Below are 22906 nucleotides of genomic sequence, written 5' to 3' on the forward strand. Positions count from 1 at the left end.
CAAGAATGTGATATGACCCCTATCTAAATGTATGACACCTTGGGAAACAAAGCTGTTATGTCCAGGGAAAAAAATCTATGCTATGCATATAGTTTTGTCTCTGCCACACTCAGAAGTGCAAAACAAAAGTAGGTAACATCATTTTTCTCTAATAGACTGGCAGAGATTCAAAAATTTGATAACATGTTGACAAGGATAGGAGTAAAAAAAAAATCCTCTCCTACACTGCTCGTGGGGATATAAATTGGTATAACCTCTATAGAAGACAATTTGGCAAGATCTATCAACATTTAAATACATCTGTCAGGTAAGGTGGCACATGCCTGAAATCTCAGTGGCTCAGGAGGCTGAGACAGGAGGATTGCAAGTTCAAAGCCAGCCTCAGTAACTTGGCAAGGCCCTAAGTATCTTAGGGAAACCCTGTCTCAAAATAAAAATATTTAAAAAAAATTTACATACACCTAAAATTTTTAACTCCTGGGGCTGGGATATAGCTCAGTTGGTAGAGTGCTTACCTTGAATGCTTAAGACCCTGGGTTCGATCCCCAGCACCACCAAAAAAAAAAAAAAAAAAAAAAAATTTGAAACTCTTTTTTTGTAATAACACGTTGGAAAAAAATCTTAATGGTCATCAGTAGGAATTACATTAAATTGTTATATCCATATGATGGAATATCATGCAGTCATAGAAAGAAGTTCTTTATGAATACAGAATAAGCTCAGAGATAACTAATTAAATACAATACAGTATGTATAATATCCTACTGTTTGGGTAAAAGAAACATTTGTATTTTTTGTACATTTGTGAAAGTATCTCCAATTAAAAATCCAAGAAACTCACCCCATCAGTTGCCTTCAGGGAAAGTAACTGGGACTTTCTTCTATAGAGTCTATTGTATCTTTTGAATTTTTAATTTAATGCATTATCTAATCAATTTCTTTTGGTTTTTGGAACTGGGGATTAAACCTAGGGGGCACTCTGCCACTGACCTACATCTCCAGCCCCGTTTTTTTTTTTTTTAATCTTGAGGCAGGTCTCCCTAAATTGCTTAGGATCTTGCTAATTTGCTGAGGCTGGCCTTGAAATTGTGATCCTTTCAGACTACCCAGTCACTAGACTACAGGTGTATACCACTACACTGGGCTTTGTTTATAGAATTTGAATTCAGACTACTACTGTGTAACATTGAGCAAGTTGCTTAATATTTGTGTGCTTTCTCCTTGGTTAAAAAAAAAAAAAAATCAATCCCAGCTACATGGGAGGCTGAGACAGGATTGCAAATTTGAAGCCAGCTTCTGCAATTTAGTGAAACCCTAAGGAACTTAGCAAGTCTTAAAAAAATAGAGCTGAGAATGTAGCTCAGTGGCAGAGTGCCCCGGGTTTCAATCCCCAGTATGCAAGAAAAAAGTCAATACTTATATATTGTGGGGTTGTGAGAAACAAAGTTTTTTTTTTTTTTTTTTTTTTTTGAGGGTTACCAGGGATTGAACCCAGGAGCACTTAATCACTGCATCACATGCCCAGCCATTTTATTTTTTGAGACAGGGTCTTGCTAAGTTGCTAAGGCTGGCTCTGAACTCCCGCTGCTGCTTACAGGTTGAGCCACCCAGATAAGCACCAAGAATGGATTTAAATACCTGGAATTGTCAACTTTGCTTATATGCAAATATTAAAGCAAATCAGAAGAGCTCATGGAGCAATCAGGAAGTAATTAATAAAATGACATTTAATGTCTTTGAGTTTTCCCATCAGACATTATAGTGAAATTATTTTAAGAAACTGAGGCTGGGATGAGATCCAATGACAACAGGCTGTGATCATATATTACGGTGTAAAGGACATAGAGGCCATTGAAAGGACTTGGTTTCCAGCAAAGGTGTCATGATTAACAGGATTCATTTAACTATTGTGGAGATAAAATTATAGGATAGCCATCAACAAGGCTAAGAGATTTTTGTAGACAGGGGACACTGACCTTTAACCTACCAGAACCCTTCTCCTTTCTAAATTAGCATAAAGAACAGTTTTTCATTTTTCTAATTTACAGTTAATTTAAGAATCAAGAGAACTCTTAAGCATCAAGCACTACATTTTCTCCCTCAAAATGTTAATCCTACCATTATTCACCACTATTTTTGTAGGTTATTTGGTTTACCTTAAAGCACAGCATTTGTACTAGATGACAAAAGATAACAGAAGGTTCACTTGTTTAATAGTCATTTATTCCTTTAGTTGAACAACTTCTACACACAATGAAAATGTTTGGGCTTTTTGTTTTGTTGGGTAAAAAGGAATTTGATTCTCAAGGCTTTATGAGCCGGCTTCAGATTATTTCCTGGAAATCAATTGACTTGAAATTGCTTAAGAAAAATCAGTTCAAGAAGGGCATCAATTAGATTTTAAAATTGAAACACCTATAATGTCAGCAAACCCAGAATTTGAAGACTAAGGGGCAATTCCTCCACATTCAACTTCACCCTAGGAAAGAGCAGCCTAATCTACAGGAAAAGATTAACAGAAATGAAACAATGTGGTAATATACTTAATTGATGGACCAACTCAAAGATTTGGGGGATTGCTTCACCAGGAATGAGAAAAATAGACACACAACATAAAGTTACGCAGGTAACAACTTTTTAAGTACCCTTGTCTGAGTTCCTGGTGACTTGACTGAGCAAATAAGTGCTTTTAAATAGCCAGATATACATTTGCACATGTGGCTTGAGGATTCAATATGGTTTCAAACTGGCATTATGTACTTTAAAAGTCTTGATCAGGACTTTTTTCTAATCTTGCAAATACTTAGCAAAAGCCACCGATTCACCAGCTACCCACCCTAGCCTACAAATCTTAAGTTAAACAATGAATACTCGAATCTGTTTCAAAAATACACTGATGTAAATGTCACAGAAAACTGTTGCAACAAGTTCAAAATGCTGGATCCACCAAGCCACATTATTAAACCAGATTTTACTCTTTATGTGAACTTATAGGACGTGGTGAAGACTTTTGCAATTTTGTTTAGCCTAGATTTTTTTTTTAATTTCTAAGATTCTTTTAATTTTCTAACAGATTTATTCCTCTGAAAGTTTGACTGCATTTGGGAAGCTTTTCCCCTCTCAGAAGCAGCAATTACACAAATGAAACACTGAGTTAAATTTTAAAATGTGGGCTTTAAAATTGAATGCACATAACCATGTTATAGGATTAGGATATCCTCCTCCCATCTTAATCAAAATCTAAAGTTTGAACTGCCACACTCCAAAAAGCCCAACCACTAGTGGAGCATTACATCATCCCAATGAAGTTGTAGGTCTTGTCACATGCACCAAAACAAATCTATAGGGCTAGTTCCAGCACCCCTCTTTTTAAAGAATTTGACACCTATTATACCACATAGCATATTTTAAACACTGACATATAACTCCCTAATAAGATAAAGCAAGACAGAAAGTTTATCTTATTAGAAACAAGATACACCATCACTTATTGTCTTCAAACATTATTGCACTTTAACTTCCATAATTTGACAAAGCATTCATGAAATAATCTGCAGACTAGTTTTAACAGACAAATAACACCTTTAAGCAGACATGACTGTCCTAAATTGTTTATTAGGTATGAACTTTACAAACATCATACTTATATTAGCGATAACGGTGGAGCTGGAGAGTATTGCGCCTTCTCCAAGCTGCACGGCGAGAACCACCAATAGTGTGGTGGAACTTGTGGCCCTTTCCAAGGCCACGACTCTTCCGGCCTGCAGATGTTAGGCCGCGCATCTCCCTGTGCTTGTGGACTGGTTTAGTGATCCACTGAGTGTCAGGATTTCTTCTGATAGCTTTATGGAATGGATCAATGAGGATAACCTCAAAGAATTTATATGTGGAATCTTCACCAACCCAATAAGAATTCAGGACTCTCAGAGCCCCACAGTGGCGTCCAGCTCGCTCCTGTAATAGGAAAAAAGGCCCAAGGTAAGCCTCCTGCTTTGCTTAGGGTAGCAAGTTAGAATTCTAACTCTTACCTCTAGGTTACTAGACAAATGACTGAAGCTTTTTGTGTAATTAATCAATTATTTACTAGGCATCTTCCCCCAAGAGGCTGGCACCACGAACATGAAATAAAGTAGACTTGCTAAAACACAAATACACTTTTGCTATTACTCTCTGTTTAAGGCACTAACATTAATACTTAGATAACAAACATAAGTTTAGGATATTTGAATCTTTTTTTTTTTTGCAGTGTTGGGGATCAAACTTACTTTTCACACATGCTGGACAAACTTTCTACCACTGAGCTATATCCCCCAGCCTCAATTCAGCAAAATTTCTACAAGTCTTGAATTTCTTCTGCGTATTTATCTCTTCTTTAAAAAAATTTAACCTTATGGAGAAAGGCTTACAATTTGCAAACCCCTACAAGAGTATAACTCTGAAGAAAAACAGCAACAGACCAGATGATTAGCAACATAAATGCAACCCCCTCAGTAAACAAAGTTTACTGCCCTTTTGAAAGCTTAAGTTTCACAAGTTCATTAATTATGTAAGCATAGATTATTAACAAAAACTGACAGTTTTTGACAGTAACTCCTAATTTCCAAGATTGGTAAAGACCTCATCTTATACACAATAGATTCCCTAGGTACAATCAGAAAAGTTGCTCAAATATTTCTTGCCTACCATCTCTAATAGAAAAAATAAGTGTCAACTCAAACCCATTTACCTCAGCAACAGACTGAAGGCTTCGCGCAAACTTTAGCTGGTTAACACCATGATGGACAGGCTTGCCATAGGTGGCACCCTTAGGAACTGGGCGTTTGCGGCCACCACGGCGCACACGAATCCTGTATATGACATAACCTATACACACAAGAAGAGCAGGTTATTTAAAAAAAAAAAAAACCTTCAGTGTTTTAAAACACTGTTAATCACACAGAAGATTATTTTTAATCCTAGATACAGATTTGTCATCTTCTGCACAGTTGCCACTCCAGACAAAGTGCACCATAACTTAACCAGTTTAATTGCGGAAGGTGCTAGCAAATTGATTTCGCCAAAGCACTCCGAAGGAAGACAATAGGGCAACAGTGTATTCCTAACCACAGGTTTCTAACTGTTGCGAGTAGCAAATTTAACACGCACCTTGCTTGGCCTTGTATCCCAGTCTGCGCGCTTTATCCGGCCGAGTGGGGCGGGGAGCCCTGTGGAGCGCCGAGAGCTGGCGGTATTGCCAGCAGCGGACCCGCAGAAGAAAGCGCATCACATCCGACTGCTTCTTCCTCCATAGCTCCTGGATATACTTGTACGCGCCCATCTTGGCTTACCTTCGAGATGTAACTGGGCATTAAAAGACAGCAGCCGCTAAAAGTACAATGAGATCTCGCCCGTCCATCTTAGTTCCCCACCAACACAAGGGAACCGCTGGGAATGAAAATGGCTCTGCACCATCTGCAGGCGACAGCTAGCCTAAACCCCACCTCTAAGGCCGCGTTGCGGCACGAAAAGCGCGGGGGAGCACTCGGCTTTATTTTCGTTGGATGAATGGACAGACTTGGTTGGGCACAGAGGGGCAACTAGCTACGGCAGGCGGCGTGTCCCCAAGGGCCCAGCCCGCAATGTGATGTCGCTGACACCACAGTAAATGAATGGTTCTACTGACGCCTGAAGTTAACTCTTAAGGAAAAATGCACTTACCCTCCCCAATCAGTCGGCCTCGCTTAAGAACGCTCGAGGCCGAGCCTCCCTCCCCTCAGCCCCACGCCTTCTTCAGGCTCCCGGCCCAGCTCCAATTTGCGCCGCCATCGCGTCTTCCCCCACCCCGCTAAGGGGAACACCTCTCCATGCCCTCGCAGCCCAGCATCCTAATTGGACTCTCGCCGCACAAGAGGCAGGAGGAGCTCCGAGGGCGCAAGGTCTTCAAGCCCGGATGGCTGAGGCACAGGGCGATTAGCCGCGGATAGAAAACCTAAGATCTCTCACCCAGCTTACCTGATGGCTGCCGCCAAACCGAAAGGAAGAAGCCTTTCTCCCACAATCCCTTTTAGGCTCCTCCCCCTCTTCTGAGAGCCCCTTTCCGGTGGAGCGTTGAGGCCGCCCACAGCCTCATGGGATATGTAGTTCCAGCCTCAAGCCGGTGGGCGGAATTCGGCCGCGATTGGGCACCGTCTCCTGTTGTCCCGCCCCCCTGCTCTGAAGGATTCCAGCCTGCAGAGGCAGGGGCTGCGGGAGGCTGAGAGAATTGGAGTCTTGGCTGGACTGCGAGCGTCGGTCTCCATCAGCCGGCCCCGCTAGGCGGCTAGTTGGAGGCGGTGCTATAGAGCCGGTGGCTGCGAGCAGCCGAGGAGCCTCGCTGCTGCCTTCAGGGTCTGCTGGAGGACAGGTTTGTTTCGCGCGCCACGGGTTCTTGAGCCGCGGCCGATCCCCCCAAACGGCGCTGGCTCCCCGCCCCACTCTCCAGAATGGGCGCAGAAATTTGGGCCCCGACTCTTCTTCACCCCAAAAAAAGGCCTTTCTGGAGCTGGATCTTCGCAGGTTGGGCCGCTGCTACGTCCCTTCTTCTCAATTCCGATGGAAGCTTCTGCAGGCCCGACTCGAGCGGTGCGGAGGCAGTGGATGCTGGCAGCTTGACCCTTTTCATTTCCGTGCTTTTCCTGTATATGGATTAGATCCCAGGTTTGCTAACGTCAGAACCCCAGTTTTTTAGAAAAGCAAAATATTTTTTTGCCAAGACCTGTTTAGCAGGTGCGAGTGTTTTGGGAAGAAATGCCTAGAAAAATGCTGGCATTTTGTGTTGCGTTTTTTTTTTTTAAATTTCTAATATATTTTTAGTTTTAGGTGGACACAATACCTTTATTTTTATGTGGTGCTGAGGATTGAACCCAGTGTCCCACGCGTTCCAGGTGAGCGCTCTATCACTGAGCCCCAGCCCCTGTGTTGCATTCTTTATTGAGAAATACAGTTTGCTGGCTTTTTTGCGTCTCCAGAATATTTTAATTTTTGATAAAACTTGTGGTTTCAAATCCTTTCCAACTATCATGTTTATGCGTGGCTAGAAAACCATCTTTACCTTGTAAATAGTGATTTTTGGTTATCTCTTTTACCTACTTCATGTTTTTCTTTAAAAACAAAACAAAACAAAAAAAAAAAAAACCCCACAGTTTTACCATTGTAAGAGCGCTCCCCTGGTATGTTTATTCATTCAACAAATAATTACTGAATGCCTAATATATATCCAGGCAGTGCCCCATCTGTTGAGATATAGCAGTGAACAATGAAAAAATTCTAGTCTTCTTGGAAACAAATGAACATAAATAAGCTATGCATTATGTTTGATGTTTTATAAATACTAAGGAAAAACATCAAGGAAAGTGGAAGGGGTGTTGAGGTGAAGGTTGCTGCAACAACAGCATGAGATCTAGGCTGTCTTCTGTCAGCACCTTCCACCTATGGGCCTGAGCCCTGATTACCATGAAGAAAGGGCAGCCTGCCTAGTAGGCTCCAGGTCTGGGCTGATTGTGCCAGGGACTCCCTGGGGCTTAGAGGGAGATGCTATCTCCCAGTTAAAGGCCTCACGAGATTATCCTTTTAGCATACTTGGTGGAGGTTGCAATTTTGGATGGAATGTTCAGGATAAGTTTTCTTGAAGGTTAACATTTAAGAATACACCTCAAGTCCGGGGACATAACCCAAGAGGTAGTGTGAGCTTAGCATGTAGCATGAGGTGGGGTCAGTCCACAGCATCTAAAGTAACATCACCACTACCACCCTCAAGATAAAGAGCTGAGTAGGCGGCACTGATTCAGGTAGAGGGAAAAGTGATAAGGCTAAAATGAAGCATGCCAGGACTAAGAGAGGAATAGCAAGGAAGCAATGTAGCTGGAATCAGCCCTAGGAGAAAGAGGGATAGGATGTCACAGAGGTGGTTTTTATATGAACCTTAGATTCCACATAGCTGTAGATTGGAACATTTGAGCACATGGTTTACATTTTAAAAGAATAACTTGGATTGCTGCTTTGAGGCTAAAAGGAAAGAGAAGATGGAAGCAGACTAATTAGGAGAGTGTATTTCCCAATGTTACTGTAACCAGTTAGAACAAATTTACTGACTCAATAACAAATTTATCAGTGTAGTTAATTTTATAGTCAGAAATAAGACTAGGTTAACATCAGGGATCTGTAGGGCTGTGTTCTTTCTGGAGGCACAGCATCTGGAGAATTCAGCTTCTAGAGGGCTGCCTTCTTTACTTGGCACCTGACTGCTTCGTGAACCTTTCAATCACTCCTCCTCCTCCCTTCTAGGACACTCCTGTTATAAAGATGGTCTCAAGATTTTTGATTCAATCAGACCTGCAAAATTCCTTTTACTAGATAAAGTACTTATAGGTTGGGGCTGGGGATGTGGCTCAAGCGGTAGCGCGCTCGCCTGGCATGCGTGCGGCCCGGGTTCGATCCTCAGCACCACATACCAACAAAGATGTTGTGTCCGCCGAGAACTAAGAAATAAATATTAAAAAAATTCTCTCTCTCTCTCTCCCTCTCCTCTCTCACTCTCTCTTTAAAAAAAAAAAAAAAAGTACTTATAGGTTTTGGGGATGAGGTTAGGGATATCCTTAGACCAAGTGAGAAAAGATGGTGCCACTTTGGTAGTAATGGAGGTGGTCATAAATGTAACTCTGGCTGTATTTCTAAGGAATAGGTAGGATTTACTGATGAATCAGATGTGGAGTATGAAAGAAATGAGTTGAGAATGGTTCACTACCAGGTTGGATGAATCATTTGAAAGATGAATCAGACAATGTGAATAATCTCTGCTAATTTATCAATTGATTTTGTAATTTTATTTTTCAATTTGCAATTCCTCAATTATCAGTTTAATAGGATTTGTATTTCCAATTGATTTCAAGATTCCTAACCACAGTGATCTTTTCTGGTTTTGCCCTTTCGTTCATCCCTTAATAAGTATTTGTTAAGTGAATTGAGAGCTGGAATCTGTTTATATATTTTACTAAGTAAATATTATTTATAAAACTCTTTGAATATGTATGTAAAACACATGAATAAAAGTATTTCATGCCATACATAATGTTTAAACAAGAAAATACACAGTGTATAAGTTTTATGCTTTTTTAAAGATTTATAACATCTCTACTATGATATTGTGCTTCAGTATTATTTTTCTAGTTGCATAGAGAAGTTGTGTTAAACTTATAAAACTAGAAAGATCCCTTCATGCAGAAGAACAAACATTGGTAATTTGAAGGAGCTGTTTCTGATGGCTCTTCAAAGAGAATGAATGTTGACAAAGCTCAGTGTTTTCCATAGGAATGGACTGAGTCATGTGTTTATTCTCTAGCAACATTATTGATTTGTCTGGAAAGCAATATGCATTAAAGATGACATTGGATTTTGCCTGTAAAGCATGTACTCTTAGTCATATTTGTCAGATGAAGTTTAATGGTCACAGATTGAATTTTATGTTCAGCAGTTTTTTAGGTAAGGACTGTACTAAGTAGTTAAAACTTCTGGTATTTTTTTTCTGTATTAACTTTAGTGTTGATGCACATTCTGGATAAGCAGTTTCCCCTATTATAGCATCACAACACTGAAGGGAACCTAATGGTCTTCCATCTACTCTGGAACCTCCAAACTCTTGAAACTACATTTAAGAGGCTTGGCCACTCTCAGGATCTATCCCACTCATTACCCATTCAGGGTTCTACAGGTGATCGTTTCTGTATTTGGGAGGAAATTATATACATATTGTTTATGAAATATACTTATTTATCTACATTTTAATGTTATTTATTTAGAATGTTATATTAGATCTTTAATAATTCATACTTTTTTGGATATTTAGAAAATCATCTTTATTTCCATGTAGAGAAATTCACAAATTTTGAATTAGAACCCCTTCACATACACACACCCATCCACCCACCCACTTGAAAATTTAAGGTTTTTACCCTGGGGAGATTTTCCATGCCATAGATAGTTAAGGAGGTGGTGTCTGCCTTTTCTAGCCCTTGAGAAGTTTTGAAAATAATGAAAATGGTACAGATTTTCAAACATTTTTCTGTTATAGGTTATACCATAACACCTTAAAAATACTTAATGTATAAGAAATTCATTCATTTTAATTGATGTAATAGGTCACTAATTATCTGCTTTTTGGTAGTGTTTTTTTTTTTTTCCCCATTTGGAAGATAACTAGGAACCTAGGATATTTACAACCATGTTTGATTGATAACACTTATTTTTTCATCTGCTTTCCTTTTGATAGTATAAAATATTTAAGTAGATTTCTTCTGTTTTATTCCTTCATTTTTCTTTCCTTCCTTAAAAAAAAATCTTAAATAAACTTTGTTTAGGGCTGGGGTTGTGGCTCAGCGGTACAGCGCTTGTTTAGCACGCGCTGGCCATTCAATCCTCAGCACCACATAAAAATAAATAAAATTAAGGAATTGTGTCCAACTACTTCTAAAAAAAAATTAATATTATAAAAAAACTTTTTTATATTTGTTATTGTTTTTTTGAGATGGAGTCTCTCTTTGTTGCCCAGGGTGATCTAAAACTCATGGGCTCAAGTGATCCTCTGGCCTGTCTCCCATGTAGCTGGCGCAGTAGATACATATCATCACACCTGTGTCATAGCTGGTCTTTGTAGAGCCACCTCCTTTCAGTTGCTTTTACTGTTTGCCCTTGATGAAATCTTCTCTAGTAGTAGCAAAGTAAACACTAATATTGTACTTAAATGCATCAATACAATATATATTTTTAACAAAAACCACACTCTTTTTTAAGAGAGAGAAGAATCTCTCTTTTTGTAGATGGACACAACACAATGCCTTTATTTTTATGTGGTCCCGCCCATGCTAGGGGAGCGCTCTACCACTGAGCCACAATCCCAGCCCCCAAAAACACATTTTTAACAAGCTTTATCTGTTAATCCTAGTATCAGTGAGCAATCTAAAATATAATTGTGTACTACTCTTTTTTTCTTTTGTACTGGGATTGAACCCCAGGGGTGCTTTACCACTGATCTAAGTCTCCAGTCCTTTTTCATTTTCATTTTTTATTTTTATTTTCATTTATTAACTTTCTGAGGCTAGCCTTAAATTTGAAATCCTCCTGCCTCAGCCTCCAAAATCACTGGGATTACCAGAGTGTTCAACTATGCCCAACATAGTATAATACTTTTAAAACATTTTAAGACCACTTTCTAAGACTCTTAGAAATACAGTATTTGATTTCCAAATTTCTTAGAATTCTGTTGCTTTCAACATTTTTCAGTTGGCTATAGTCCCCATTGCTTGTATTTACCCCTCTTTAACAGATGGCTTGTTCCTATTAATCTTAGGGTGTTTTTACTTATAGCTAAGCGTACCTCTCTTGGCTCATGTATGCACCTCCCTTTTTTAAAACAGTTGAGTATTTTGGAATAGTATGACATGGCAAAGGGGCATTTTTTTCCCCAAAAATTAAACAAAGAGGAGGGAGGAAGGGATTGGTATTTAGAAATTCTACTGGTTCCAACATTTTCAGAGGAAAGGAATTAACAATATAAAATCTAGAATTTAGATTCCAGCAACAACCTTTTCTTATAGAATTGTATTACACTGCCATTATTTTTTTATCCTCTGGTATATTAATTTCTTTTTTAAATTCTTCTTACATGGCTAGATGGCAGCTTCCTTTAAATTTTAGCTATTAAAAAGATGTTTAAGGGGCTGGGATTGTGGCTCAGTGGTAGAGCGCTCGCCTAGCATGTGTGAGGTCTTAGGTTCGATCCTCAGCACCACATAAAGATAAATAAAATAAAGATATTGTGTCCAACTATAGCTAAAAAATAAATATTTTTTTTAAAAAGCTGTTTAAAAGAAAGGCTCAGTGGTATCATAATGTAGAGAAATCACAATATGCAGAAAGAGTAGAATCCTATGATAAGGTGACATTAATTATATATACAGAGTTATGTGTAGAAGACTCTAAAATAGGCCATAGTTGCAGACATGAGAGATAACATTATAGATGATCAATGGCACATAAAATTTTGCCTTATAAAGGCTGAGGATTTTTGTATTGTAGTTATGTTGATTGACAGTACAAAGAAAAGATAGTCTCTTAAAAGAATATATATTCATGGGAGCAAGTAATATATATTCTTGGAAGACCTAGAAGGATTATTTGCTGGGTTTGTCACCCAAGAAATAATGGTTACATCATAGAAGGGATAGTAATTTTTCTCTGATAAAGTACAATGCACTGCTCTGGAAATGAGTATCGTGTTATTACTGTGCTGAAGTAGTGGTGACTTGTGGGTAATTTGGGTCCTAAAAAATTACTTTGAACAAGTACAAATAACTTGATGAAACCTGAGAAAAGAAAGTTCATTTTTTTCTTTAATGCTGTCAGAGTTGGAAAAAAATTGTGTTGTGGGACACACATGGATACAAAGGTGTTACTGTTCTGCGTCCATTAAAATGTGTTCTGCATTGGGTTTTTGGTTAATAGTCCAGTGAGCACATGAGCACAGAAGGATGCTCAGAATCCCTTTTGTTATAGTTGTTTCTGACTGACTACAGGAAGTTGTAGCATCCCTTTTAGCCAGGGGCTTGTAGATAAAGAAGAGAATTGAGAGGAAAGGAGATGTTGTGCGATGGCAAAAATCGAATCAGATTATAATATTTAATACGTCTTTTTCCTTTATGCCTTGGCGTCTAGTCCTTTGCCTTCTGGAAAACAAAGCCCTGAGGGAATTTGGCCTTGCTCTTCCTTGCAAATAAGTTGGGAAGCTAGGAGAGAGGAATTTTTCTTTTTCTAGTTTAAAATGCCTGGGCAATTTTTCTCTCATGGTCTATTCCTCAAAAAGAAGTATGACTATACTAGGCTACAAAAATCCAATTCTTCACATTCTTGAGAAAAGATCATGGTAACATTAATAGTCTTAAGTCCATCCATTTTCTATCGAAAAATTTGTCTTCATGCTTTCTTAAATTTTTACTTAAATGTTTATTTTCTCAGGTAAATATTGATGAATAAATAGTCTTTTTTTGTAATTGATTTGATGCATTATTATACATAATAGAATTCATAATTCCATTTCAGGTATTTGTATATGTGTATATGTAACAATATAACTTGGCTAGTTTTGTTTTAGCCTCCCAGATCACTGGGATTACAGGCATGTACCACCACATACTATTTTATCTATTCTTACAGTATTTCTAGATTATCTCTGTGAAGATATGTTAGAAACTTGTAAAACTAATTGCCCTAAGAGGGCAAATAGGAAACTAAGGGAATGGGGTTTGGAAGGATATACCTTATTTTATCCTTTTTTTATATTTGAAATTTCCCCTATATATACAAAACTGATTAAATATCAACCTTAAAAGAAAAGTATACTGGTTTCAAAAGTATACTTTTTTTTTTTTTTATTGTACCAGGGCTTGAACCTAGGAGCACTTAACCACTGAGCAACACCCCTAGCCCTTTTTATTTTTAATTTTGAGCAAGGTCTCACTGAGTTTGGTTAGGGCCTCAGCCTCCCAAGTCACTGGGATCACAGGCATGTGCCATGGTGCCCAGCTCTTCAATAGTACACAATTTTAAGAGCTTTCATTCTCTTCACAGTGATATCCTGAGAGAAGATGGGAAAGGGATGCAAGGTTGTAGTTTGTGGATTGTTGTCTGTGGGGAAAACCGCAATCTTGGAGCAGCTCCTTTATGGGAATCATACTATTGGTAAGATTATTTTTCTCTAGTTTTTCTCTGGAGGGTTTTTGTTGGTTATGCTAAACTAAAGATGGGTGACGGTACACCAAAGTGAAGTAGAGAATAGAGGAGAGGAAAAAATATTGATTTTATTGAAATTTAGCAGTGGTTGTTAAAACAGGTAAGAAATGGCTGGTGGATATGAATATATATTCTTTTGTACGTATGTGGTTTTCTATGTGTTTATTAAAAAAAATGATGGTCTAGAGAAAGAATACATTGGAATGATCCATACTGGAAATATGGCTTTCCAAGAGTATTCTGTAGATTTTTAAAAATGGAAGATATAGCTGTTTGCTGTACTATGACTTAATTTTGTGAGTTGGATTATTCATTCAGTGAGTTACAGAGGTGAAGTATCATTTTTGGTTTTAAGGAGGTCATGGTAAGGCAGACAGACATTACAAAAGAGGTTTATGTAAGAGATAAGTACATATGGATCGACAAAGTATTAAAGTGTTTATTTTTGGCAAGTAGCTTAGAGCACATTTCTTTTATTAACCATTTTGACAAAATATAAACGATACTGTTTTTGAGGCTTTGCATGCTTGAAAATATCTGTATTTTACCCTCACATATGAATTATAATTCTGATGGGTATGGAATTCTAGGTTGAAAATACTCTTTCAGAATATTGAAAGCTTTACTGGTCTAGTGTCATCTTTTCTCCTCTTACTAAAATGAATACTTTTTAAACGCACACTTATAAGCCATATGTTTGGATAATCACCATGTGAGTCAAAAAGTAGAATGTTGTGCTGCTTCTGAGAACCTGGGAACTGTTAGGATTCTTGATGCTTTGTATGTGGAAGCTTCTGAAGCCTTACTGTGTCCCCACTTGCTGTGGTTTGAATGATAGTGACCCTCTAAAATTCATGGTGAATCTTAATCCCTTTCCAACAGTATTAAGAGGTGTGGTCTTCAAGAGGTGATTGAACTATGAAAGCTCTGCCCTCAAGTGAGATTTAGCAACTTTATAAAAAAACTTGGGCTTGAAGGAAGTGCTGTCTTCCCCTTTTGTCAAGTAAGCACACAGTGTTTGACCCCTCTGTAGGGTGCAGCAATGAGGAACCACCTTGGAAGAGGAGACTGGGGCCTTCCCAGGCACCAAACCTGCTAGTGCCTTGATCTTGGGTGTCCCAGCCTCCAGAACTGTGAGAAATATATTTATGTTGTTTATAAATTACCTAGTCTGTGGGATCTAGTTGTAATGGCACAAATGGATCAAGACACCACTGTTCTGAAATTTTACAGTGATGTGTCATAAAACTGGTCTGTTTTTATCCATTGTACTAGGCATTGTGGCTTCTTTCAATATGATGTGTATATTCTTCAGTTCTGAATTATTTTGTGGATGCTCTTCTGTTCTCTTTATGGAACTCTATTGATGTTGGACCTTCTAGACTAATCCTCTGGTTTTCTTAATATTTTTTTCTGCAATTTAGGTGGTATTTCCTCATATTTCCCAGTCCTTTCATTGAATTTTTATTTCTTATTTCTTAGTGCATCTGTGAAATAAGAACTGTTATACTATCTAGTTTCCCTGTTGTTAGATAGTGTTTTGGTTTTCTTTTGCATAGTCCATTTCCTCCAAAGTGCTCTTTTCTCTTTTTTTTTTTTAATATTTATTTTTTAATTGTAGTTGGACACAATACCTTTACTTTATTGATTTATATGTGGTGCTGAGGATTGAACCCAGGACCCTGCATGTGCTAGGCAAGCGCTCTACCACTGAGTCCCAACCCTTCTTTTCTGACTTTTGAGTCTGTTTTCCTCAGTTGTCTGGTAAACGTTGGTTATCTGCTAATAAAGAATGGAGGCCTACAGAGCTAACTGGGAGCTCTAAGCAAATGGACAGGGTTCATGACTTTGAGTTTCACAAAAGGGATCTGACTGAGCATTTGTTGGGAAACCCTAGATATCAATACATTTAAAATTTTTCCTTTTTTACTGGTCACATTCTTCGGCATTAGAGTAAAGGCCTGACTGCCAAAGTTTTAGGAGCAGAGAAAGGGAAGAGAGTGGAGGTAGGAGTAGTTCAACATTTACTATGTGTGCCCTGTATGTGCAGGTATGTCACTTGATTGCCTCCGCTCGTGTTCACTGTGCAACTCCTCTTGTCTTAATCTAAGCATCCTCTGTTATACCTTCTCTGGAGATTGCATCCTTAGTCTTGTGTTGGTGGGAAGGGGTAGTTCCTCAGCAGCCTGAAGCAGTGAAGAGATCTAGAGAGCTAATGGCAGGGTCAAGACTTCAATTAATCTGTAGAGTAGCAGAATATGAGGTTTTAAGCTTAATGAGGGTGATGTGAGTGGGACCACCAAACTCCTGTTGGTGGATAAAAGTTTTGCTTTTAAATTTCCTTGTAATCAAAGCCCAATAACTTTGTCTTAATAGCCCTTAGCAATCCAGTTAAAATTATTAACTTAATCTATGACAGCTTAATTTATGACAGGATGACACAGACACAAGTTCATATAATCAAACTTAGAATTTTCCCTTATTAAACACCAGCCATGTTCCTTAAAAAGTTAGGCTGATGAAAGTAAATTCTTGTATTCTCATGATCTAATCATTCGATGATTATTCCTTTTAAAATGGAGATTTTATTTACAGCTGATGAACATTTCATATAATGCATCTGGAATAAGTTATTCTATAGTATTAGGTTGTTTAGAAAAACCATAACCGAATTTCAAATGTGACAGTTTGTGTGTGTGTATAGTGTGTTAGTCCACGAGTTCTTCTCTGGATATAGCTCATATTTAAACATGAAATTTAAATATGAAGGTGGTTATTGGGACCATAATCATACCTATCTTATGTCTCTGCTCTACTCATAAAAATTCTAAGTGTTAATTTTCTTCCCTTAATTCCTATATCAACAAAGGATTATTAACTATTTACAGCATACACAGAATGGGTCCTTTCACTTAAGCAACTTATAGACTCATTGAAGAGACAAATCCTGCAAAAATGGAACAACCTGCAATCATGGAACAAAGTGGTAAAATGCATTTTTAAAAGATCATAGGCAAGAGGAGAACTGAAATTGGCTTATCAGTTATGAGGCCATTCATTCAGCAAACATGTATTAAGGACCTTCTATGAATGTAAGTTTGTTCATTGTCAGAGCTATAAAGATAAACCAGTCTAGATTCTCAAGGTGTTTACAGTCCACTTGGAGGGGATGGATATGGAAAGACTGAAGTATAAAATGGTATTACCTGTTCAAGGCCCAGTAGTAGCAGGAGGAAAATGGGATAATTAAGAGAAGGTCCACATGACTGACATTTCAGCAGCATCTTCAAAGGGTCTGAGGTATTTACTAGGTGTTCACTGATCTTTTGTAGTAGTTCAGGTGGAAGATACTAGGTGGTCACTGATCTATCCCAGTACTTCAGGTGAAGGTAGCAATCCAGTTGAAATAGGAGGCAGGAATCAAGCAGGTATTTTAGCAGCAGAGTGGATGGTTTGAGGTAACCTTCTGATTTTGCTCATAAAAAACCGAGGACATCCTGGTAATTAGTGATCAAGGGAAGAAAGCAAAGGAGGAGGAACAGGTATGGAAGGATGATGACAAAAATATTAGTTGAAGTGCTTGAGGGACATTCACATAAAAGTGACCAGTAGGTACTTGTGGATTAAAGGCCCAGTACTGGGACACAGACTGGACACATGTAGTTTTGAGTTTTAAAGAAAAGACCTGGGGAGTTCTATAGAAAATAGCAAATTTGGGCTGAGTCTATGGTTGTGGCTCAGTGATAGCGCACTTGCCTGGCCATGTGTGAGGCACTGGGTTCGAGTCTCAACACCGCATATAAATAAATAAAATAAAGGTCTATCAACAAATTAAAAAAAAGAAAGAAAATGGCAAATTTCATTCCAGATCCGGTCATTAATTCTGATGGAGAAGAAAAAGTGCCACTTAGTAGTTGAAGCTTTTTAAATCAACCTGAACTTTCCAATCTAGGTAGTAAATGCTTTTGATTTTTACAATTGATACTTATAACACACATATTGAGGACTTAACCCAGGGTGCTTTACCTCTAAACTACATCCCCAGCACCTATTTGAGTTAGGGTCTAAGTTGCTTAGGGCTTTGCTAAATCACTAAGGCTGGCTTCAAACTTGTGACCTTCTTGTCTAAGCCTCCTGAGCTGTTGGGATTATAGACATTCACCACTGCCCCAAGCCAGAAGAAATATTTTCAAAAGTCATGTTGTCAATTTACTATGAACAGCTACTTATTCAAGAAGTCATTAATAAAGTAGAAATGTGATTATTATATATCAAAAATAGGAAACCTTTAAAGGACAACAAAATACTGAATAACTGACACTGGTTTATCTAAAAACAGCAATTTCTTTTTAATCCCAGGAATGGAAGACTGTGAAACAATGGAAGATGTATACATGGCTTCTGTGGAAACAGATCGGGGAGTAAAAGAACAGTTACATCTTTATGACACCAGAGGCCTACAGGAAGGCGTGGAGCTCCCAAAGCATTATTTTTCATTTGCTGATGGCTTTGTTCTAGTGTACAGTGTGAATAACCTGGAATCTTTTCAAAGAGTGGAGCTTCTGAAGAAAGAAATTGATAAATTCAAAGACAAAAAAGAGGTTAAGTATAAATTACCATTTAAATCATAACATGAGGGGCTGGGGTTGTGCCTCAGTGGTAGAGCACTTGCCTAGCATGTGAGGCCCTGGGTTTGATCCCCAGCACATGACTTCTTGGGTCATTTACATATTTAAAACCCACTAAATTGTATTGTAACTCATGTTTTTCTATAGGACTAAGTTCATTCAGTACTAGGTTTTACTTTCTGCTTCTTACTTGTTTTACCATGGACAAATTGGATTTTAATAGCACCATATCTTGAGCACTACATGGTTCATTTTATGTTGGCTGGGACCAGTGTTTTCTCCAACTTATCATCTCCTTAGCAAAAAGCATTCGTGTTTCGTCCTTACCAAATAATAATAGTTATCTTTAAAAAAAAGAAAAGAAAAGAAACAAGGTTTTAAGTAACTATTGGCTTCTACTTATTTACACTTAAAAATAAGATCCATTTGCCTTACTATGATTTATAAAGACTCACATAAGAAGTGCCTATCCAGGGACTGGGGTTGTGGCTCAATGGTAGAGTGCTCTTTATTATAAACTGAGGCTGGCAAAGTATAATCTCTTTAATCCATTTTTCTCCATCCAGGTAGCAATTGTTGTATTAGGAAACAAAATCGACCTTTCTGAGCAGAGACAAGTGGATGCCGAGGTGGCACAGCAGTGGGCAAAAAGCGAGAAAGTAAGACTGTGGGAGGTGACTGTCACAGACCGGAAAACTCTGATTGAGCCCTTCACTTTATTAGCCAGTAAACTATCCCAACCCCAGAGCAAATCCAGCTTTCCTTTGCCTGGGAGGAAAAACAAAGGGAACTCTAGCTCTGAGAACTAAAAATTAGTAATTCCACAATTGTTTTTTGAATAGTGACTGCTTTTAAGTGTCTATGTATGTGAAGATTGATATTTAAAATAGACCATTTGTATATATCTTGGTTGGTAAGGAAACCTCTAAGGAAATAATGTAATGCACTTTATTTTACTGGACTAAGTTTATTAGTGTTACCTGATATGAAATATAGTCTTTTTGTTTGAAATGTGTTCCTGAAATTAGCGTGTTTTGTTTTTATGAATGTTCCACCTATCAGAGTAGTAAAATAAAGTTTGGATAGTGTGCAAATGAACCCATGTACAAATCCCCCCCAACCTATTCCAAAAGTTGTCATACTCATTCTATATAACTCCACACAAACTTAGTTCAAACATTACTAATAAAGTAATCTAATGAGTAGGGTTAGAAAACATTTTTTTGACATACCCAGTTTGGAACAATAACAATTAACAATTTGGACACAACATAAGCTAAAATTTTGTGTTATGGAGATTTTTACTGAATAGGACAGAAATCATGGTTTAGGTGTCTGCGTATTTTATGTGTGGGTGGTACTAAGGATCAAACTTGGGGCCTCAACATGCCAGGCAAGTGCTTTACCATAGAGCTGCTTCCCCAGCCTTGTGATTTCGTATGCTCCATATTTTTCTTTTAAGATGACCTTAGGTGGTAGGGAGAGGCACTGTGAGCTGTGAGAAGGTTTATCACATTCAGGCCTTTGTTTTCTTCTTGAGCCAGGTTCCTGTCAAGAAGCCAAATATAGAGGGTCTTCTTTCTTTTGAAATGTACTTACATTTTTACAGTAGTACTGTATCTTTAGGAATCGTTGGCTAGATGTAATAAATACATCCTGCAAATACTGGATTATTGGTGGTCTTAAAGATCAACAGGATTGACTGTTCTATGGTTTGCTAGAGATTTTGGCAAGAATTGAGCAATGTGGCTATATTTAGCAAGTTGACAGCATTATAACTAATATAAGAAGTAGGAAATGAGCTATTTGGTGGTTAGTGGTTAACTGACTTTAAAATGAAATGAGCTATTCAGCAAAGAATATAATTAACATTTAAAATGAGATACTTTCATTAAACTTGGGTGGCTCAGGCTGGTGAGATCAAGCCAAGGACTACTACACATAAATACATATGAGAGGGGCTGGGGATGTGGCTCAAGTGGTAGCGCGCTCGCCTGGCATGCGTGGGGCCCGGGTTCGATCCTCAGCACCACATACAAACAAAGATGTTGTGTCCGCTGAGAACTAAAAAATAATATTAAAAAAATTAAAAAAAAAATACATGAGAGGGGACTGAAAAGTTATTCAGGTATTCTTTCTTTCCTTGTCTTCTCTCAGTTACTTACCTTCTGGCTTTCTTCCCTGTGTATTTTACATACACCCCTGTAATAGTTTTTCCTATTGAATACAATGTAGATCTATATTAATACCCATCAAGTTAATAATTAACCATATTTTTAAATCCTCAAATGAACTTGGGCCCCTGGCCCCTGGATGATTTTACTGGAGTAAACTCTAAGGTGGCTGTACTAATTTATCCACAACAGAATCCACAGCATCTCCAAATTAGAAATGCTTTTACAAAGATGCAGTAGAGTTAGTTCATTGGAAATGTAGACGGGTTAGATTATTTAATTTTTTCTAAGACACCTCTAACTCTATTACCAGTCCTAACATAAACAATACTGATTCACTGGGTAGATTGTTTTAGAAGCAAAGAATCTACCAAAATGGGGCTGGGATTGTGGCTCAGCGGTAGAGCGCTCGTCTAGCATGTGCGAGGCCCGGGGTTCGATCCTCAGCACCAAATAAAAATAAATAAACAAAATAAAGGTATTGTGCTCAACTACTTCTAAAAAAATAAATATTAAAAAAAACCCCTACAACCAAAAGGCAAAACAAAGTAAATCAACACAGCAGTGGCGGGTGGTTGTTTTAATATTGTTTATTAGCACAGTAACAAATGCAGACGTAAGAAGTCTACAACATATAACCAATCCACTGAGTGACTCCTATTTCACACCTTAACAGCTTAAGGTATTTCACTACAGGTTTTCACAAGTCCTGATTTAAACCTTTAAAGTAGATTTGCATATAAAATAAAATACATTAACTACTGATTTCCTACATGGTGTCTTATATATATGAGATGACAATGTCTAAAAACTGTTAAATAGCAATGTTCCCTTTCAAGAAGGGAAAAAAAATTCCAATTTTTTTTTAAAAACAAAAAGTATGTAGTCTTAGGACTTTTACATAAATGGCCATATGTGTAGCCTGTACAAAATTAAGCTGTTTTAAAATTAGACTATAAGCAATTGAACCCAAATGTCTAAATGTACATTCTTTTCTGTACTACATTTCAGCTAATATTGCAGAACTAATAACAGTTTTAAAAGATGCTATTACCAATTTTGCCTACTGTAGCAAGATACCTTAAGTTACAACAAAATCTTAGGAAATAAGACTGAATAATATCTGTTATAGAAATACCCTACTCTTTACCAGCTCCCACCCTCCCCCACCCCTTGAAAATCATAAGCAGCTCTTCTTCTGTGACAGACAAATAATGTAAGAATTGTGAAAACCCAATTTATGTAGCGTATCTCTTGGTCCACTGTCTGGCCATTCTGTCATGTTCTGCTCTGTTGGTCATATACTGAGTGGCAATACTTCCCACCAAAGGGTCAGCTGGAAGAAGAAAATGTAGAACATTTTAAATTAATAGCACCTTCGTGTAGGTAGAAGTGTACAACAAACTCATGATCAACCCCACCCTAAAACACAATTTTGACATTCTAGATGTTTTTTGGCACTCATCATAGCACCCTGAATATGGTGAAGTCCCCATGGCTACTGCAGTATAACACCATTTATTGCTACACTGCTATTTGCCTAGAAAGAGTCATGTCAAAACCTGGACTTACATTTGGCTTAGCCAGGAAAAAAAAAAAAGTCTTTTAAAATGAAATGAAGTCTCAACAAAAATCACAATTCAGCAATCATTAAGTAACAAAATTGAGAGGCAATACTCAGTATGGCCAGAGTTCAGGGTGGGCACTTTGTGTGTAAAGTCAGTTCAAATACCTTGTTTCTAGGAGGTATCAATGCTGCAGTTGCTCCATTTTTTAACAAGAGGATTGAACTTTACTGATTAAAGCTTCCTTTGAAAGTTCTTAGAAAAACAAACCCCACCTTTAGAAAATTTTGGTTTACGTGGAAAACAAGTATTTTTCACATGAGGAAGAATAAAACAATTATATTAACCTTACCAGGATTACAGTCTGTAAGAAGTGAGCAGATAGAAAGGAGAACTTTAGAAATAGTTAGTGCTGGACTCCAATTATCTTTCAATATATCCAAGCAAATAACTCCTTGACTATTAATATTACAGTGATAGATTCTTGTTCGAAATGTAACCTAAAAAAAAAAGAAAGTATCAAACTATATTCAAAACAGTAAGACTAAAAATCTTCTAGATTTCCAGTTAATAAAGTGAATAATAGTTTAAAGCTGACAAGATAGGTAAGACTTTTAATAAATCTGAGGCTAGAAAACGTTCATTTGATCCCACCTTGAATTATGAATTTCCTTTTAAAGTAATGACTTCTGACCAAAGCAAAGGAGATGTAATACTTCCTCAATCATCTAGCAATTTTAAC

The 22906-nt window shown here is 37.7% G+C and overlaps 3 protein-coding genes across 6 annotated transcripts in view; 1 reads left to right on the top strand and 2 right to left on the bottom strand.

The window, feature by feature from the left end:
• Positions 1 to 3595: 3595 nt before the first annotated feature.
• On the bottom strand, positions 3596 to 6109 carry RPL15 (ribosomal protein L15). 2 transcript variants are annotated; one of them, XM_081283519.1, is made up of 4 exons: positions 5992 to 6109; positions 5146 to 5327; positions 4727 to 4863; positions 3596 to 3954 (listed from the first exon to the last, which is right to left on the bottom strand). In XM_081283519.1, exons 2-4 carry the CDS (start codon positions 5315 to 5317, stop codon positions 3649 to 3651), a joined length of 615 nt encoding a protein of 204 aa, XP_081139645.1. In that variant the 5' UTR covers positions 5318 to 5327; positions 5992 to 6109; the 3' UTR covers positions 3596 to 3648. The 2 variants fall into 2 exon arrangements, with proteins under 2 accessions (XP_081139645.1, XP_081139646.1); XM_081283520.1 differs by lacking the exon at positions 5992 to 6109 and having other exon boundaries at positions 5146 to 5340.
• Positions 6110 to 6228: 119 nt separating this feature from the next.
• NKIRAS1 (NFKB inhibitor interacting Ras like 1) lies at positions 6229 to 21779 on the top strand. 3 transcript variants are annotated; one of them, XM_081283526.1, is made up of 4 exons: positions 6229 to 6382; positions 13636 to 13746; positions 18157 to 18403; positions 18996 to 19165. In XM_081283526.1, the coding sequence occupies exons 2-4, from the start codon at positions 13653 to 13655 to the stop codon at positions 19030 to 19032; spliced, it is 378 nt and encodes a 125-aa protein (XP_081139652.1). In that variant the 5' UTR covers positions 6229 to 6382; positions 13636 to 13652; the 3' UTR covers positions 19033 to 19165. The 3 variants fall into 3 exon arrangements, with proteins under 3 accessions (XP_081139652.1, XP_081139650.1, XP_081139651.1); XM_081283524.1 differs by having other exon boundaries at positions 6233 to 6382; positions 18157 to 18398; positions 18992 to 21779; XM_081283525.1 differs by lacking the exon at positions 13636 to 13746 and having other exon boundaries at positions 6237 to 6382; positions 18157 to 18398; positions 18992 to 21779.
• Positions 21175 to 22906, bottom strand: part of UBE2E1 (ubiquitin conjugating enzyme E2 E1) — a 73531-nt gene continuing 71799 nt past the window's right edge. Inside the window, exons 5-6 of the mRNA XM_081283523.1 lie at positions 22517 to 22664; positions 21175 to 21935 (exon numbers count right to left, since the gene is read on the bottom strand). Coding sequence (XP_081139649.1) covers positions 21838 to 21935; positions 22517 to 22664 — 246 coding nt within the window. The 3' untranslated portion in view covers positions 21175 to 21837. The remainder of the gene's footprint in view (positions 21936 to 22516; positions 22665 to 22906) is intronic.

The sequence above is a fragment of the Spermophilus citellus genome (assembly GCF_964194105.1).
Source record: "Spermophilus citellus genome assembly, chromosome: 3".
NCBI lineage: Eukaryota > Metazoa > Chordata > Mammalia > Rodentia > Sciuridae > Spermophilus > Spermophilus citellus.

Coding starts and splice junctions, on each gene's coding strand:
- NKIRAS1 (XM_081283524.1), top strand. CDS start 13,653: ATGGGAAAGGGATGCAAGGTTGTAGTTTGTGGATTGTTGTCTGTGGGG. Junction 13,747..18,156: donor TTATGGGAATCATACTATTG/GTAAGATTATTT, acceptor TTTTAATCCCAG/GAATGGAAGACTGTGAAACA. Junction 18,399..18,991: donor AATTCAAAGACAAAAAAGAG/GTTAAGTATAAA, acceptor TTCTCCATCCAG/GTAGCAATTGTTGTATTAGG.
- RPL15 (XM_081283519.1), bottom strand. CDS start 5,317: ATGGGCGCGTACAAGTATATCCAGGAGCTATGGAGGAAGAAGCAGTCG. Junction 4,864..5,145: donor GGGATACAAGGCCAAGCAAG/GTGCGTGTTAAA, acceptor TTGTGTGTATAG/GTTATGTCATATACAGGATT. Junction 3,955..4,726: donor GCCTTCAGTCTGTTGCTGAG/GTAAATGGGTTT, acceptor TTCCTATTACAG/GAGCGAGCTGGACGCCACTG.